This window comes from Lactuca serriola, chromosome 5, assembly GCF_051521515.1.
Source record: "Lactuca serriola cultivar US96UC23 chromosome 5, Lser_US96UC23_V15, whole genome shotgun sequence".
Classification (NCBI taxonomy): Eukaryota; Viridiplantae; Streptophyta; class Magnoliopsida; order Asterales; family Asteraceae; genus Lactuca; species Lactuca serriola.
The window spans coordinates 304,574,185-304,594,524 of NC_136412.1; the positions used below are offsets into that span (position 1 = coordinate 304,574,185).

Here is a 20,340-nt window from a genome sequence, read left to right on the forward strand (position 1 = left end):
TTTACCTCTAGAAGTCTTGCAAGATGACCACAATATAGATTCTTGAAGCACCAAACGGATCCAAGCTTACCTAGCAACTCCCCTTCTTGAAAGAACTCCAAAATGCTCATCAAAACCCTTTTATTAAGCTTAAACTCTCACTCACACTCTATCTCAACTGAAAGCAGACGAAATGGGGCTAAGGAGGCTGATAGGGTTTGGTCCAAGAGGCCAAAAGATGTTTAAATAGGGGTTCAAGTATGGATTTAGGGTTTTGGCCTTTTCTTGCGTATGCCCGGCGTACCCTTACGTACACCCCGCGTATGCGAAATGCCCCCGCGATCATTCATGCAGAGTACGCTAAGCGTTCTCATAGGTACGCCCAGTGTACTCCAAGGGACCATTTATGACACAATTGGAAATCTTCGAGGGTTTCCAAGCCATACCTGATTTAGGGCGTTACAATGCAAGATTTGTGCTGTAACTTTTTCTATGCCTGCTATGTTTCATCAACCCAAAACACATAATTCTCGGATCATCATTCTGCTATATTTTCCAATCAAATTATCAATTTAATTCAAACAAAATATAGAGATCCTTTTTTATGATCTCTCAATCATATGATTGTCAAGACAATATTTATATTTCACTAATGAAAACAAGATATAAAAACTAAAAATAAAAATACAATACCTCATGAAAGATTACTCTATAGGCATTCAGTTCATGATACAATGGACGACCTTCACTACTACAATAATCCAATGCCTCATCAATACATAGAGCGACCCATAAATACATTGCCCATTTGATCGTTTGATTCTCCCCTGTTAAAGAGAATATTTAAATGCAGGATATAGCAACGTACTTTGATTGGTTTGTTTATTATAGCATCCTATGGGATATATGTAAAATTACTTATATGCTCTCTTACTATCTATTACTCCTTACACAAATTATAACTTGCCAAACATTCAACACCATCAAAGTAAATATTACAATGTCAATCCCACCTCCTACAACATGTTTGATTACATCCTGATTATGATTACTCGGAAGCCTATAACATAATGAATTCAAATTTCAAAATCCAACATTATTTTGAAAATAGAAATGGGAACCATAAGATAGAATTATAGTTATGATTACATACAATGAAATACATGATTTGCTATAGTATTATTAGGCATATACTCTGCAACAAGTATCCTTTCATCTCCATCACAACAATATCTAATCAAATTAGCCACCCGATTATGCCTTAACTTTCCAATTCCCCATGCTTCATCCATGCAACTAAAAGAATTCACCATTATGGTCATAGCCAATCTTAGAACAATCATGCACATCCCGATACTTTATGATGTAGACAACTGCTTCAGGGAGGTATAGCTCAATGCTAACTGCTAAGAATCCATAACTCCATTGATGTAATGACAATAATCGATAGCCAATGTCATTGAGTATGTAAAACCCTAAAAATCCAAGATCCCCAAATTAAGACTGAACCAGAAGGCAGAAGCTTGACAAAGTTACAAACAATGATGCAATACCACTAATTTGATCTTTATAGAATAAGATTTATACAAGAATTATATACAAAAAAGGAAAAACAATATTCTTTTGTTTTTTTCAATCAAGACAAATAACATCCAAAGAGAAAAGCATATAACTACAAGAACAGAAAAACTGCAATTTAGCCCTAAAATGGACCAATTTTAGACATTGAAGGGCTACCTGGTTTTGGTCGTCAACTGTAGAAGGGGCAAAATCACAGTGGTGGCTTCATTCAAGCGAGTTATAGCCAACAACGACAATTGATTCTAAAACACCGTTTGTGCTAACAGTTTTTCCAGATGGATTTTCTTACAGTGCACCTCCAATAACATACTTGTAGCCAAAATCAAAGGAAGTTATTCCAAAAATTACGAGGACCAATACTATGAATGATTAATAAAGATTATATGAGAGAAAAATTTACAGGCCTAACAAAACCATGCATACAAGCTTGATGAAGAATTGCTTGAAGCATCGAGTTCGCTCTAGTATGAGGGGGGGGGGGGGGGGGGGGGAATATTTAGTGTAATACGGTGAAGGTTCATTCGAGCCCTAGATCGAAACCGCAAATTAGCTAGCAAAAATGATGAAAAACCTAGATCGCCTGTGTTTTGAGCCCCTATAGGGAGATGGAAACGACATAAGGCAAAAAATATAAAATGACCTCCTTTTTTTAAGAGACGAGGGACAAAAATAAAATTTGCAGCGTGTGTTTTTTTATTAGACAAAAATAATACGACAACCATACATCTTTGTTTGTCATAAAACCGATGTACGTCATGATTTGTCTGTCATTAAAATCATTTTTTCTACTAGTGTCCCCTTGGACCGAGGACATTTTCGGACCCTATTGCCAAACAAGAAACAAAGATGTATAACACCTTATCGGACATGGTCCTTACTACTTAATAACAAACCGTGTCATTTAGTTTGTTGCTATGCAGAGTTTGTAATCTCCATGCCTTTCATTAAAGAGATGGATCCTCTATATATACAAAATAATGTGCCGTCTATACAGAAAGTTGCCTATGATATTGATTACATTAAATATTAAAACATAGTGATGAGATAATCACTAAGATGGTACACACTTTAGATATATATTAACTTGTTGGACATAGGTAGATAAATGATATCGGGGTAAATTACATTGTGGGACACTACACTTAGTTTATTGACACAAAGTTATATAACATATTATCGGATGCAATTCTTGTCGAGGAACTTTATCATTTGATATTGTGTAAAACATGTTGTAATGTTGTATATAACTTTTCAAGCACCAAATGGATTCTAGACTTAGGACACAAGCCAATTCAACACGATCATTCATTTCATGATCAAACTAAAACAAGATTGAAATATAAAATTATTAAATAATCGAACTCATTTAAGCATCGAGACAATATTGACACGTATTTGGTAAGACATATGTTTCATTGTACAAATAATAATGTTGCAAGTTGCAACTCGTAATTAAAAAATATTTGAGCAAAAAGCAACAATAATGACATGGATCCATCATAATTACATCTACACCCAATTATATAGTGTAGACCCGACATAATCACATTGAACTTAATAGATTGTGATGCCTTATCAGAATGTCGTAAGATGCACATGCATGCTGACCTGCCATGCCTAAGGCTTCATCCATCATCCAATCATGCCATCCGGTTCTCATCTTTTGGTTCAACCTCCGGATGACCTCGCCGCCACCACCACCACCACCACCTGGTTGTTTTCTTTGATCACAATATCTCAAAAACCATGCCACCATTCTTGGCTGCTCATCTGTCCAGCAAACAACATTCTTTTCCGGCAATCTTGTAGCATCTCCACCGGACGTCCATGCTTCTGCCAGTGTGAAGCCTGCTAAACTGCTTATATATTCAACCATGCCGTTCAAAAGCACCGGTGGAGTTGCCCCATTGCCATCCCACAGCCATACACGTGCCATGCCTTGTAGCACCGCCAATACAATGGCTTCTTCATTGTTGTTCGAAGTTTCCATTATCAAGGGACTCAAACTGATTATATATTCGTAGGGTTTTCGTGAATCAACTGCCACAGTACCCGGAAAAACTGTGGGGGCAAGTCTAAGAGTGACACCATCGATTTGTTTCCTCATATGTAGGAAGTCTTTATTAGGGTAGAGGAGATTTTCTACAAATCTGCTTGTGTTGAGGACAATTCTTGTCGCTTTATCGTTTGCTTGGTAGAAGAGCGAAAAGTGTTTTCCAGGCAATGAGTACTTACCTGCATCATTGACAATTGTTATGGAGAAGCCTTTGGACGCCTCGTGGTTTGCCCAAATAGCCATAAATCCTATGAATGTTATCAAAGTTAAACGAAAAAGAATGCCGGAAACATTGCTTATGACGTGAGAATCCACTTTTGGTGGCGGGGAGGAAAGTGCACGAACACCGTATGTGGTGGAGGTGGAGGTGGTGGCAATGAGAGATTGGAGGAGGGGGTGGGCCTCCATCTGTGCTTAAAGATATATAGGAAATATTAGTTTTAGGGTTGGTACTTTTGGAGAATTATAGTGGAGCATGCATATCTGATATCTCAATTTTGTGAGTAGTGGATAGAAATTGACCAACGCAAATAGGGTTTTAAATGTCGTGGCCTGTTCCTGCCTTAATCAGAAAGCCATTCAGCCTCGATGTATTTGATTAGGAGTTATGGATAGTGTGTACCCGAAAATAAAAAGACAACAAAAAATATATTGTATTATGAAAGTTTTAAAAAATAATTATCCTACACATCCATAAAATTATACAAATATTTAGAATTGATTCCTTTTTGCTAACTTAATAACATAGTTGAATTTAAGAGTAATTTAAGATTATATTATATTTGGTGTTCAAGAGAAAAAAATAATAATAACTACGTACCTCATAATTTGTTATAAATTTCTTAATTATTAGTGTTAGAAGCTTCTTGGCATGTACCGGGACATGAGAGATATTTTTTTACAAAATTTTAAAAGAGTAATCGTTTTTACCCAAAAAATTCAAACATAAAAGGGAAGTACCTGAATTAGAATTGACCCCGGAAAAAGAAAGGATGTTGGCACAATCATGCATGGTTTGACGTTTCAAAGGACTCGTCGGTTGGTACGATCAAAGTGTGCCGAATTTTATAAAAGAAATATGGAAACGTTTCCTTTGTCCAATTGAAGAAATGAAACTATCGAGCAAACCATCAAATCTACTCGATGTGGAGGAACAACAACAACAACAACAAAAGTGTAATGTATTTCAATGGTAACTTTTTGAACATGAAGTGACAATGGCCAAACTATTCAAGTAATGCAATCATCATTACCAAAACTCTAGAACTTTACCAGAAAGAGAAGAATGATGTTTTCAAACATGGTGAGTTTTGGAATGTTGTGAAGGATTAAAAAAAATGGCTTCAAGTAAACACATTGAAAGATTTCACTAAGGGTGGTTGAAAAGAACAAAAACCTCGAAGCCATCCATATCCAATCATCTAATGGCCATGTTGGGTTAGATCTCAACCTAGACGAACCAACTGAGGTGCCAAGACCTAGTTGTCCCATGAGAAAAGATCGAGCAAAAAGGTGTCAAAGGTAGTTCAAGTCAAAGTGATGATAGAAAATCGGGGCTCGACGGGTTAAATGCGAATATAAAAAAATGTTGAAGATTGCTAAAAAAAGACTTGTGATTATAAACTCTTAATGAAAGATATTTCTCACTAGCCTGAGAATGAACGTCAAATTGCGAAGAACGTGAATAGGAAAATTACGAAGAAATATAATGTCTAAGATATGTGGGCTTTAATTCATGTGTTCAGTCGTGTTTTAAGTATTTCATTATGTTTTTCCTATGGTTTATATTATGTTTTAAGTGTTGTAATTTTTCATTAAATTAATGAAATTTTATTTGCTTAGATAAAAACAATTGACAAGTTAACCCATCCAACCTAAATAAAGGATGAAAATGGTGTGTGAGAAGGCCTATGTGGTAGTGATGTGAATGATTAAAACTGTGATGGCAGTGCACTAAATGTGATATCACTACCTCTAGCCTTATAATTTAAATTATATAAATATTTGGAACAAATTCTTATTGCTGGAATACGATGTTTATCCATCCAAAAAATGTCAAATTACGATCACCATTTTGGTTTTAGGTTTGGATTAAAAAAAAATTCAAACTGAAGAAACTAAATCGAGAAAAGCAAAGAAAGCATAAATCTAACCAGTTCTCATCCTTATTGCACATGTGTTTAAGATAGCAAAATAATTTCAAGTACATTAAAAACCTATTAAAATTTCCATTGTCAAGACAAGCTAAGAATTTTTTTTTTGGCAAAATGAATGAAATAGCAACATACTTTACTTTATTTTAGAATAAAGGAAATATACCTTTTTGCCTAAGGGTACACATTGTAGATAGGAAGATATCATTAGTGTTGGTGCAAAGTACAAATACATGAGGGGTGCACATCATGGTACAAACGATAGGCTTAATGGAGAATAGCGTATTGCTGGTATCACGAACATGATTCTCGTTTGGTTCTATATACAAACAAAATTCGTTAGCTCCTGGAAATGATGCTAATAAATTCATGGTAAAAGAATAATAAATGAGCATTAATGAAACTTACTTAGGTATTGGAACTAGAGTGATGCATTTATCTACCGAGAAAATATGTAATTATTTTTCTTTTGCTAATGTTCATTAGTTGTCCACTTACGTTAACCAATATCACTGTTTACTTAGGGATGCTCTTAGGGATTCTCTTAGGCTCATGAATGCTATACATGACTATGAAGATATGATTCAACAATACCCACCAAGTTACAATCTTTCATGAAAAGGTGCAATGGTTGAAAATATGTGATGGTTGATTTTTTTTTTTTAATAATTAATGAAAAGTTAAAATTTAGACTAAAAAGTGATGAATTTTTTTAAATGATTAAGATGAAAAGTAAATGTCCTATTCACCTTTTAAAGTTCCTTCCAAATTACTTTTCAAATATTTGAATGAGATTTAAACTAATAAAACAACAAAAAATTTCTTCATCACCAATGTGGGATACAATGTTAATGCATATACCAACAACTACACATAATAAATATGTGATAAATACTATATGCTTTAACTTCAAGTTGACCACTACCATCACCAACTCCAAGAAAATAACCATCATGGTTAAAAGTAACCCTTAATTATCATATAATACCTTTGGATTTGTTAATAACATTATCAGATGGTTTTAGACATAATTTGATAACATATTCATTTTTAATTTCATCCCATTATCATCATCCACACACCAAAAATGAAAAATGGTCAAATGTTGCAATATCCATGGGTTATAGGGGAAGCAATAGAAAATGAAGGAAAATGTATAGAAAGAAAATACCATATCATTATACGTATAACAAAAAATATCATTAAACAAATAATGTGAATAAGAGAACCAAGAATGTCCATCTCGTCGATTTCAGTATCCCTGTTCATCATGAAACACTGAAACATTTAGGACGTTATCTAGGATGAGTCGTTCAACAATACTAAGTTCTTTGTAACATTTAGGTTCGAGACTTTCGTATTTTTAGATTTAGGCTTAGCCACGATGTGGTGATGGAGGAACCACGACATGACATTATTTGTTGGAGGAACGCACTTCTATGAAGCGCCACGTCATGGAAAGATCTTGCCCATAATGTGGTGGATATTTTGGTCTAAAACCCTAGATTTCTGGGTTTATGCCCTATTTAAAGGCACTTTTTTTTGAACGACAGCAAACATATATTAAAACAAAACTAGCAAGACGCTAGAAAAACAAACCATTAAGACTGAGAAGGATTTTGAAGTCACAAACTCCAGTTAATCCTAGCCTTAGAGTTACGAGACGAGAACCAACGAAACGAAATATCAAAAATGGAATAAAAAATCCTATCTTTTCTAGGCTTATTACTACTAAACAAAATACCATTACGGAACGTCCAAAGCACCCAAATGACCACAGAAAATACCGAGTCAACAATCACCCGTTGTTGCCTAACATTAGGCCTTCACATCAATCGAGTCCATCATGTCTCTCATAGTGAGAAAAATAGGGATATACAAATCAAGCCAAAGACTAACCCGCCTCCAAATTTGACATTCAGTTGTGCATTGAATAAACAAGTGCAACACATCTTCTGTATCATCGTGACACAATGTACACAAAACCGAGTCAAGATCCACCCTCTCTCCACCAACTTCGACCTAACAGAGAGCCTATCCATTTATAAATTCCAAATAAAAACATTTATTTTAATAGGAACTGAGTGATTCCATCGAGTGGACAAGGAACCCGACGGAAGTCTCGAATCATCGATCCAATTCCTAGTCGATTTAACCAAAAAGCACCCCGAATTATCAAGATTCCAAACCCATTTGTCTGACTCCGTGCCAAGATGAAATCCATCACATCAAACTTGCAAGCTGCTCCTGTTCAATCCCTCCTCTAATATCACGACGCCAAGTAAAAACCCAACCCGTCGGAGACCAATAGTTTCTAACTAAAGAATTTTGATTAGAAGCTAATGCAAACAATCTTCCGAATTACACCATAATAGGAACATCCAAGCACCAAACATCGTGCCAAAACCGAATAGGAGCTCCATCCCCAGTCACTCTAGCCATGAAATTCGAAGGCAGTAAACCACTCTCGTGAAGATGATTAATAGACCCAACAATTTTCTGCCAAACACCACCACCACTTTGTATTCTCGAGACCCCAAAAAACCCTCCCCCTTCACCATAAAAAACTTTAAAACTTTCACCCATAAGGCTTAAGGCTCATTCAAGAATCTCCATTTCCATTTATATAAAAGTCCCAGGTTACAAGCATCTAAACTACCAATACCCAAACCACCCTGGTCAAAAGAGTTTAACGCCAAATTCCACTTAACCCAATGAATACGTTTTTGACCCTCTTCCATACCCCCCAAAAAAAAACAAGCCCTCATATTCTCCAAAGCCTGCAAGACAGCAATAGGAGGCCTAAAAATAGATAAGTAATAAATACCAAGCCTACCCAGGACTGACTTAACAAGAGTTAAATGACCACCAATAGATAACAATCTAGCTTTCCAATACGCCAATCTCTTTTTGAAGGGATCTATAATTATTTGCCATCCTTTAACATGCACCATAAAATTTCTAACCGGAACACCAACATACACAAACAGAAAAGATCCAGCCGAACAACCTGTAAAAGAAGCGAGATTGGTGATTTCAGACCTACCAACCCCCACATCATATAAACTAGATTTAGAAAGGTTGAGATTTAGACCCGAGACTAAATAAAAACATCTCAACACCCGAATCAAATTTCAGACATTATTCTCATTCCACTCTCCTAGAAAAATAGCATCATCTGCATAAAACAAATGAGAGATAGCTAAATCATGTGGCTCAAGTTGGGCCCACCTAAACACACCTTCCGACACCACATCCTCCATAGCAATATGAAGGCCCTCCATAGCAATAATGAAGACAAAAGGTGACAAAGGGTCACCTTGTCTCAACCCTCTAAACGACTGAAACTCATCCGTAGGGCAACCATTCAAAAGTATTGAGGAACGAGAATTAGAAAACATCCCCCTAATCCAAGCCCTCCATATTTCCCCAAAACCAAGAAGCATCATAATCCTGTCAATATAATCCCAACTAACTGAATCATATGCCTTTTCAAAGTCAACTTTAAAAATCATCAATTTCTGCTTCTTGTGCTTAAACCATTGAACCATATCATTCACAAGAAGAGGACCATCTAATTTTCCTGGAGTTGAGAAAAGCAAATTGCTCCAACCCAATAACATCATGCAGGACTGCTGTTAACCTATTAGCCAACAGTTTAGCAATAATCTTAAACTGCATGCCCATGAGACTAATAGACTGATAATCATTGATACAAATAGGATTGTCAATCTTAGGAATAAATGTAATAAAAGAAGAATTACACCCAATGGGAAACCTAGGATTGACACAAAATTCCTGCACAAAATCCACCACATCATCACCCAAAATCTCCTAAAGATGCTTAAGAAATTGGAAAGAGAATCGATCTGGACCCGACACCCGATCCATCCCACAATCCCAGACTGTACTCTTGATCTCTTCACTAGAGAACACTGAATCTAGATAATTAGCCGTACCCGGATCAAGAGATCTGAATCTATCACTCTTACAACCCATCAGAACTCCCTTAAAAGGTTGGAATTTAGAAACATAAAAAATCATAAAAGGCTTTTTTAACTAGAAGGGGGGTCCGCAACCCATTCCCTGTCAATAGAGATGCCTCTAATAAGTCTTTGACGTCTTTGCTGCTTCAACATGGCATGAAAAAAAGCTGAGTTCTCGTCCCCCTCGATAGCCCATTTAAATCGAGCTTTTTTAGCTGAATCAAGAGACTGAGACTTTTCCAAGGAAGCCAAATCACCAAGAATAGCCCTTCTCTCCTGAGCCAAATCATCACACGTGACACCATCATCAAAGATCTTATCAATATCAACCAATCTAGATAAGAGACAGTTACTAGAAACTCTAGATTCCTCCTTATAACCCGCAACCCATTTTTTTATCCGGTCTTTCAAGAATTTAAGTTTATTTTTGAACACAACAAACTTACTCCAAGACCTGTCAACCACGAACTCCTTGACAACATCTTTCACCATATCATTAAATCCATCAAGCTCTAACCAAGAGTTGAAGAATTTAAATGATGAAGGACCATAATCCACCAAAGACACATGCAAGAAAATAAGGTAATGATCAGACCACCTTCTATCAAGAACCATAACTTGAAGGTGGTCAAATCTATCATAAAAAGCTTCATCCACCAGAAACCTATCTAACTTACTTAACTTGGAACCAATAACATCGATTTCTAGTGAACCGCTTCGCAATTATAGGCACATCTATGAGACCCATATCATTAATAAAATCATTAAAATCAGAAGCCATAATAGGACAAAAAACCGACCCCATTCTTTCAGTCACCTCCTTAACAACATTAAAGTATCCAAAAACACGTAATTCCCCCCATTCCTCCTTTTAAAATCCTTAAGATATTGCCACAGGTCAAATTTCTCCCGAACACCTTGAGGACCATAAGCATTAACAATGTAACTGATGGGTTTTGAGCATTACATCAATCTTATGGTGCACATGGAAACCCTAAAGCTTTGGATCTAGGTTTCTCTAATTGTACATGCAAATCATCAAAAGCTTATAAACCCTAATTCTAGCATACAAAATTGAAAATCATAACTATACCAAGCTTAGGAAATTACCTTTTAATTGTAGCTTGAAGATCTTGAGCTTTGAGAACCTAGCACCTTAAATGTGATGCCTCTAATGAATCACAAACACCAAAGCTAGTTGGATGATCTTGGAGAAAGGGAAGGAGGCTCAAAATCGGCTCTATGATCTCTAGGGTTCAAGTGGTAGCCGAAATTGTAAAGTCTAGGGTTCTTTATATAGGTGAGCTGCAAAGGTTTCAGTCAAAACCCTAATTAGATTGCTTAGGCCTTAAGCAGTCTCCAGGATCCTTCCAGAAGCAAGGATTGGACGAATTCAATGTGGGTTTCCCCCTTGATTTCATCCATCCCTTTCTAAGGGATCCATAACCCAAAATCCAATTATCTTATAATTGCAATTCCAGACCCCTAGGTTCAATTAATATCTTTTGATCACAAAATTAATTCTTGACCAGTATTAATTAACCAATATGATTTCTCTTTTAATATATTATTCATATAATATATTAATAAACCATAATAACCTATTTCTCCATTATTCATCCAGTCAAGTTGCTCTGGTGAAGGCAACCCAAAAGGACCATGCTACAACCGGGTCAAGTACATACCAAATTTAGTTATGGGCTTAGACACCTAATCCAACAGTCTGCCACTTGGATAAGTCTAATAACTGTAGATGCAAGTACAACTTCAAAATCCGATCAACAATCATAGCTCTCATAAGCCGCTGTCGAACTCTGACACATCCTTTAGATAAGGGATCTTATAGTCCTCCGTTCTCAAGATATCATGTGGACAATCACATGGAACATAGTCATACTTATTGTCCAGTAGTTTGTTTCTCGATCTCTGATTCGTCTGACATAGAACTTAATTGAACTCATCAATTCAGTCCTGAACGGGCCCGACACATAAGTCAAACCAAATTATCGAGGGGCACAAGATATCGCTTTTACCCTCATAAAAGGAACATATGAACTTCGACTTATATACTTTTACTATTTACTCATCAAATCATACACAACAATGCATTTTATAACATCAAGTTACTATTTTGTTTACACATCATCAATGCATAACCAACCTGCAAACAATAAACCATATATCTAGGTTTAAAGATTATACGATATTATCGTCTCACAATCACTCGTGATTAATTCCATGAAGTGATTCAAGTGAGCGCAGGTTTAATCCAATACTCAAATCTTATTTCAAGAGCACTCATGAACGTTGCGGCAAACCTTTGCTTTGTCTAAACACTTAGACAATCTATAATCCAATTCATGACAACCTTCTTTCATACCTACTTCCAAAGTATGATCGACTGTGGATAGTTTAAATAATCTTATTATTTAGGAAGTCAAAACATGCAAAATGAAACAATAGTAAATAATTAACACAAGACAGTAACTTTACTTATAAATAAAACACCTTTATTTAATCATCAAATGTTAATTATAATTTATATATTACAAGTTTCTAAAAGCTATCTAATCATTAAAACTAATATCATCCTTTAGCTAGAGTGCTGCAAGTGCTTAACCCTGCTCAATCCCTTCGTAAGGGGATCTGCTGGGTTCTCCTCTGACGATACCCTCTTTACTGCGAGGAGTCCTTCTTCTACCCGATGTCCAATGAAATGATATTTCCTGTTGATATGCCTCGATCTGCCATGATCCCTTGGTTCCTTGTTAAGGCAATCACACCTTTGTTATCGTAGAAAATCTCTATAGGCTCCTTTATGGATGGCACAACTCCAAGGTCTCTGATGTAGTTCTTCAACCATATTGCCTCTTTTTACGCTTCGCTCGCTATTATGTACTCTGATTCACACATTGAATCAGCTACGGTCTCTTGCATGGAACTTTTCCAAGTCATTGCTCCTCCATTCAGGGTAAAACCCAGACCGACTGAGAGCGGAAGTTGTCTCGGTCGGTTTGAAAACTAGCATCACTATACCCTCGTACCCTTAAGTCATCACTCCCACCGAGGATTAGGAACCATTCCTTGCTCCTTTGTAGGTACTTAAGAATATTCTTGACTGCGGTGCAATGTGCTCTACCAGGGTTCCCTTGATATCTACTCACCTTGCTCAAAGCGAAGGCCATATTAGGGCTAGTACAAGTCATATCATACATGATCGAACCAACTACGGAAGTGTAAGGTACTCGACTCATCTCTGCTATCTCAACTTCGGTACTTGGTCTTTGAGTCTTACTCAACTTGGTATTGCTTTGGATTGATAACTCCCCTTTCTTGGAATTTTCCATACTAAAACGCTTTAGTACCTTATCCAAGTAAGTACTTTGACTATGTCCTATTAGTCTTTTAGTTCTGTTTCTCACTATCCTTATCCCTAGAATATAAGCAGCTTCTCCGAGGTCCTTCATAGCGAAGCACTTCCTAATCCAGAACTTAACCTCCTGCAGGGTTGGGACATTGTTTCCTATGAGTAGTATGTCGTCCACATACAAAATGATAAAGCTAACTATACTCCCACTTGCTTTGACATATACACAGGACTCATCCTTGCTTCGCAAGAAACCAAAATCTTTGACTTTCTCATAGAAACAAAGATTACATTTGCGAGACGCTTGTTTCAATCAATAGATGGATTTCTCAAGCTTACACACTCTATTATGGTGTTTTACATCGACAAAACCCTCTGGCTGACTCATGTAAACATCTTCAGCCAACTTTCCATTAAGGAAAGCGATTTTGACATCCATCTGACCTTCACAACCAATCGCACCTTATAAGTGTGTACTTTCCAATCCATGTCGGTCTTCTTCTTGAAGATCCATTTGCACCCGACCATCTTACAACCCGGTACATTGTCAACCAAGTTCCAAACTTGATTGTCATACATGGACTGAATCTCGCTGCCCATAGCCTCTTTCCACTTTGCAGACTCCGGTCCTGCCATGGCTTCCTTGTAGCTATTAGGTTCATCCAAATTTACTAGTGTATTATCAATAATAAACGTATCACCCTCACTTGTTTTATTAAAACCATATAACACATGTGGAACACTAACTCTACTGGAATGTCTAGAGGTAAGGAATCGTCAATCAGTTCAACAGGAGTTTCCTCCACGGGTTGAACTCCAGCGTTAGAGGTTCCTTCATCGCTTGATTCTTGAAGCTCTTTAAGATTAATTTGCCTCCCACTGTCCTTTTGGCTTATGATTTCTCGCTCTCGGAAAACCCTATCCTCGAAATGAAGACAACATTGTCACTCGGTCTTAGAAGAGATATCTAAAGGACTTCTGCAGATAGCCGATGATAATACACCACTTACTATGAAGTTCGAGCTTGTCGTGAGTCTCTCTTCATACGAAAGCCTCACAACCCCAAACCTTGATATTTGCCAACGAGGGAGCTTTCCCTGTCCACATCTCATGAGGTGTTTTGGCAACCTTCTTAGTAGGGACTAGATTAAGGAGATTGTCGGCAGTCTCTAAGGCATACCCCCAAAATCAGATATGTAACAAAGCACGAATCATAATGGAACGAACCATGTCCAATAAAGTTCGATTGCGCCTCTCAGCCACACCATTCAGCTGCGGTGTCCTAGGTGGCGTCAATTGCGAAACAATTCTGCATTCCTTGAGGTAATCATGGAATTCAAGACTAAGGTACTCACCACCTCGATCAGATCGGAACATCTTAATTTTCCTGCCCAGCTGATTCTCCACTTCATGCTTAAACTTTTTGAATTTTTCAAAGGTTTCTGACTTGTGCTTCATTAAGTAGATATACCCATATCTGCTATAATCGTCAGTGAAAGTAACATATAAGCAGTTTGCATCTTTTGTGGTGGATCTAAAGGTCCCACACATATTGATGTGTATGAGATCCAATAAACCCTCTCCCCTTTCACAAGAACCAGTGAAGGGTGACTTGGTCATCTTTCCAAGCAATCAAGACTCGCACGCATCATCGTACCTAAGGTCGAGTGACTCCAACACTCCATCCTTTTGGAGTTGGGCTATGCGCTTCTTGTTGACATGTCCAAGACGATAATGCCGCAAGCATGCTTTGTCCAAACTATTGGAAGAATCGATATTTAACACATCATTTCCTAAGTTGTCTACAACCATCACAGTTTCATATATACCATTACAAGGCAATGCTTCAAAATAGAAAGTATCATTAAAGAAAGCATTAATAGAACCTTTTCCATCATCAAAAGAAAATCTAAAACCTTGTTTATACAAACCATGAATAAAAATAATGTTTCGTGTCATTTCTGATGAGTAACAACAATTATTCAAATATAAACCTAACCCACTACTAAGAACTAAAGAGTAAACTCCAATCTTGGTGATAGGTGACACTTTCCTATTCCCCATGATCAAGTTTATCTTCCCATGCTCCACATCCCTACTTCTTCTTAGACACCGCAAATCAGAAAAAATGTGAAAACCACATCCTGTATCGAGGACCCAAGACATAGCATGTGATGAGTTGTTAGAATGAATTGTATAAATACATGCGAAGGATGGCTTTATCTTCCCATCCTTGATATCTTGCAAGTACTTCGGGTAGCTTTGTTTCCAATGGCCTTTCTCGTGGAAGTAGTAGTACACTGCATCCTTCGGGTTAGAGGAGGGTGCAGCTGGACCAGCCTTGGTTCCACTAGAAGAGGTGCCATCGTGGGAATTTCTATTGTAGCTCTTAGAAGGAGCATTCCTCTTCTTACCCTTCCCTTAGTAGCAGGAGTTGATGCAACGGATTTGTCTTTCAGACTACTTTTAGCAGTCCTGAGCAAGCCTTGAAACTTTCTTAGAGTGACCTCCTCCTTGTTCATGTGGTAGGCCATACGAAATTGGTTGTAACAAGGAGGCAAGGAGTCTAGAATGATATCTATGTCCAGCTCCTCAACGAAGTTAACATTTAACTTCAACAAGCGGTTCACATATCTCTGCATTTTCTGCAGGTGGGTCGTGATGGACTCTCCATCCTTCATCTTGGTAGTGATCATTGCAACAATGATCTTGTACCTTTCCTGCCTTGCGCTTTGATGGTACCTATCCATCAAATCTTGATGCATCTCGTAGGAGTAATAGTCATCGTAGGAATTTTGGTGTTCAACAGTCATTGTCGTTAGCATGATGCAATGAACTTTCGTAGCATCTCACTCGTGAGCTTCGTAAGTAGCGATTTCTTCGGGAGTAGCAGTGTTGAAATTAACCTCTTTCAGCTCCTTATCGAGAACATACTCCTTGTCCTCGTAGCGGGTGACCATGCAGATGTTGAGGATCGAATCGTTGAAATTGGACCCATCAAATATCATCCTCCCACACGAGTTCATGAGTGAGAATAAGCCGGAAGGGGTCGAGCCAGAAGCGTTGTTGTTGTTTGAAGTAGAGATCTCAAATAGAAAAGGAACAAAGTTTAGTTTAGATAAGAATCCCGAATTAAACACCCAAATGAGAAATTAGGGCTAGGGCCCAACACAATTATTCACAGTTTAGAAGAGGGACATCGTAATCTAAATTGCAAATAATTTAAAGGTAAGTGAATGACGATTCACTAATTTCCACCATGAAAAACAAAAAAAAAGAGTTTTAAGCTTTAGATGAATTGAAACTCCTAGATTCTTTTGAGATTCATTGAACTTTTCAATGGCATGTTTAAATCTCGATATGCCCTTCAAGTTTATGACTGGGATACCGAGGATCACAAATAAGGTGTGAATAACCATGCAAATGTACTTGGTACTCTCAATGTTACAAATCAACTAATCAATGTGCCTGTTAGCCACACACACTCCATTGATCTATGATAAACATCAAGCTACCCTTTTCCACCTTTTTCTAGTCCCAAATTAGTGTGCCGGTTAACCACACACGCTCCACTAACGACTTGGCAAGGTGCAAAGTGTATTTCATGGAATAGCATCATTTCACATTTTGCCTAAAGTAACTAAGATTGGGAATTTATAAAAACATTTAGTTACTTTAAAGATTCATTATACTTATTAATGAAGAATTAGTTTCCCTATCCTACCCGTTCGGTTAACAACCCTCCACCAACCAAGGAAGCGGTAGGTGAGAGTGGACACCCATTAAACTGCCATTTTATAGGCAACAACCTTATACCCCCTTATAGATCGACTTCTTGAATGAAGCCTACTAACGGTAAGACTTGCTTTATTTTATATATATATATATATATATATATATATATATATATATATATATATATATATATATATATATATATATATAATCATTATTCTTATAATATCATAATAGTATAAGGGTATTGTTTTAAACTTGTAAAATTCTAGGGTTTAGAATTTAAATGTTTCAAAATTAAACTTTTAATCAAAATATTTAAATTCCAAAACTTGAGGGCAAGTCTTGAAACTTTTCAAAACTTTCTAGATCAAATTATAAATAATTTAATTAAACAATTAATTGGTGATTTTCTAAATTTGACCTAATTCAATTTAATGGCAAGATAATACAATCAAATAATTCAAATAATTAAAGTTATCATATAAGGCAATAATTATCTAATTGCTTGACAATTATCTTCTATTTTGATAAGGATAATCATATCAATTTAATAAAAGTCAGATTTTATTAATCAAAAACGTTTTTGGTAATTATCCAAATCCAAAATAGGCCAAAATCCCGAAAGATCTGCTCTCTGACTCTCCGACTCGCCGAGTTCATCAGGTGGCTCGACGAGTTCATCTGTCAGAGGGCAAAATTTTTGACTTTTCAAGCTATGAATGATCAAACAAGACATCAAATATAATAGAAAATAGCCTAGGCTCTAATACCACTGATGAGTTTTGAGAATTACGTTAATCCTATGGTGCACATGCAAACCCTAATTCTAGCATAAAAAATCGGAAATCATAACTATACCAAGGTTAGGAAATTACCTTTCAATTGTAGCTTGAAGATCTTGAGCTTTGAGAACCTAGCACCTCAAATGCGATGCCTCTAATGAATCAAAAAACACCAAAGCAAGTTGGATGATCTTGGAGAGAGGAGAAGGAGGCTCAAAATCGGCTCTATGATATCTAGGGTTCAAGTGGTAGCCGAAATTGCAAAGCCTAGGGCTCTTTATATAGGTGAGCTGCTAAGGTGTCAGTCAAAACCCTAATTAGATTGCTTAGGCCTTAAGCAGTCTCCAAGATCCTTCCAGAAGTAAGGCTTGGACGAAATCAATGTGGGCTTCCCCCTGGATTTCGTCCATCCCTTTCTAAGGTATCCACATCCCAAAATCCAATTATCTTATAATTGTAATTCCAGTCCCATCGGTTCAATTAATATCTTTTGATCACAAAACTAATTCTGAATTAATTATTGACCAATATTAATTAACCAATATGATTTCTCTTTTAATATATCATTCATATAATATATTAATAAACCATAATAATCTCTTTCTCCATTATTCATCCAGTTAAGTTGCTCTGGTGAAGACAACCCAAAAGGACCATGCTACAACCGGGTCAAGTACATACCAAATATAGTTATTGGCTTCGACACCTAATCCAAAAGTAACAAGGAAAACTAAAAGGAATCCAAACTCCTCAATAATAACCATATTTTCTGTACAACGAACACTACTTTACCCAAACACATTAGGGTCCCAAATAGAAGGAATACTCCTTGAGAGACCCTGAGCACAACTACACGCAAAATCAAAACAGGGATTACCTGACATACTCCTAACTTTGAACAAATCAACATTTGTTATTCTAGTCTCCTGTAACCCTAGAAATGACACCCCATTCTGGATACACAATGAATGAACCCAACTTATTTTTAGAGAAGTTTGGGTACCATAAATATTCAAAGTCAAACAATTCATCTATCCACTTGTACCACACCAATGCTAGACAAGATCTTAAAAACCTTATCCTTATGAGATTTCATGTCATACCCAAGAAGATCACCCATTTTAAAGTATTGTTTCAAGACATCCTCAATATCTTCTACACCCATCAGAACTTTCTTCTTAACAACTTAGAAGAAACATGTGAACCAGAGGATCTCGACGCTGAGGCGTTAAGATTACAACTCCCATGTAGCTTCTCATGCTGGAACCCTGGAGGTTGAGATATAGATTCCGAAGTGTGACATCCCCATTTTTCACGGCCAGAAAAGACCGATTTTGTTTATTCTTTGTAAAAATCAGAGTACTTCTTTTCATAAAAATGTTGCGGAATTTGTTCCCAAAAAAACACGATAAATACGTTATCAACACATTTTTGAAGAAACATATTTTATTCATTTTAAAACGGTTGGGATGTCATCGTCAATACATAAACATAAGCATAAACGAAACTTACATTTATTTACACTAGTGATCTACATCTCTTTAATCTCTCAGTGTAATGTGACTTCATATCAACACCTGTGATATAAATAAACTGAGTGGGTCATGTTGGGAAACCTGGTGAGTACATAGGGTTTTCAACCCACAATAATATAATTATTATGTTCAAACAATCAAACAATCAACCCAATTACCCATCCCCATTATCTTCTTTACTCTTAAGGATCTACCCTAAGAATCAACCATTCCTCGTTTATACATTCCTAAGGATCATCCTGAGGAATCGGCGCGAAGTCCATCGTCACCGGGGTTTAGGCACTAAGTCTGCATAGTCGCCATAATTTGTACAACAGGCACTAAGTCTGCATAGTCGCCAGGGTTTTGGCACCAAGTCTGCATGATCACCAGGGTTTAGGCATCAAGTCTGCATGATCGCCAGGATTTAGGCATCAAGTCTGCATGATCGCCAGGATTTAGGCATCAAGTCTGCATGATCACCAAGGTTTAGAGTACACCGAGTGAACACATCGTTCACAACACTTACACGTTGCGAGCCTGCTAGTGTTCCACTGGACTGTCTAGAATACTCCGTGGTTGTCATCCATACTCTGCTGAATGACGGGGCCATCGTTTGGGAAAAGGATTCTCACATCCTTCACCTCTCACCCTCACCTCGTGGTCTATAACACCTCTCAACTCATCGTCAAACTTATATTCCATCTGTTACATCTACCCATGTTTTACCCCAACATTTTTGTAGATATAAAATACATATACAGTTTAAATCCTTTAAAACGTGTATAAAATCGTTCAACTAGCATAGACAGCAAGTACTCAGATAATACGCACACATAACACATAATTTATATAGATTACTTCATATCTATGTGTAAGATGAAAGGGACCATGCATTCACCTAAAAGTTGGCGACTTAGCACTCGGACAACGCTTCGATACTCTCAAAACAATTTTCCTTCGATAAAACCTAGTACCTATACCACTAGGGTTTAGTTTAACGATAACCGCGACAAATTAATAGTCTGACTATTATTATTATTATTATTATTATTATTATTATTATTATATAAGCGTTAAATAACACTCAATATAACTCATAATAATAGCCCAAATAATTATTTTAAGGACCCAATAACATTACTATAATTATTTAAAAGCTATACTAAAAGTTGCGTAAGCGT

At 36.8% G+C, this 20,340-nt stretch overlaps 3 protein-coding genes across 3 annotated transcripts; all 3 read right to left on the reverse strand.

The window, feature by feature from the left end:
- Positions 1-438: 438 nt before the first annotated feature.
- Positions 439-1,292, reverse strand: LOC145050704 (serine/threonine-protein kinase BSK1-like). The gene is made up of 4 exons (XM_078998912.1): positions 1,174-1,292; positions 924-1,039; positions 673-806; positions 439-525 (listed from the first exon to the last, which is right to left on the reverse strand). The coding sequence occupies exons 1-4, from the start codon at positions 1,290-1,292 to the stop codon at positions 439-441; spliced, it is 456 nt and encodes a 151-aa protein (XP_078855038.1).
- Positions 1,293-2,892: 1,600 nt separating this feature from the next.
- On the reverse strand, positions 2,893-4,169 carry LOC145054834 (Plant basic secretory protein (BSP) family protein). The gene has a single exon (XM_079003100.1). It carries the CDS (start codon positions 4,022-4,024, stop codon positions 3,104-3,106), a length of 921 nt encoding a protein of 306 aa, XP_078859226.1. The 5' UTR covers positions 4,025-4,169; the 3' UTR covers positions 2,893-3,103.
- A 4,734-nt stretch (positions 4,170-8,903) lies between these two features.
- On the reverse strand, positions 8,904-9,392 carry LOC145050705 (secreted RxLR effector protein 78-like). The gene has a single exon (XM_078998913.1). The coding sequence runs from the start codon at positions 9,390-9,392 to the stop codon at positions 8,904-8,906; it is 489 nt and encodes a 162-aa protein (XP_078855039.1).
- Between the last annotated feature and the right edge of the window lie 10,948 nt (positions 9,393-20,340).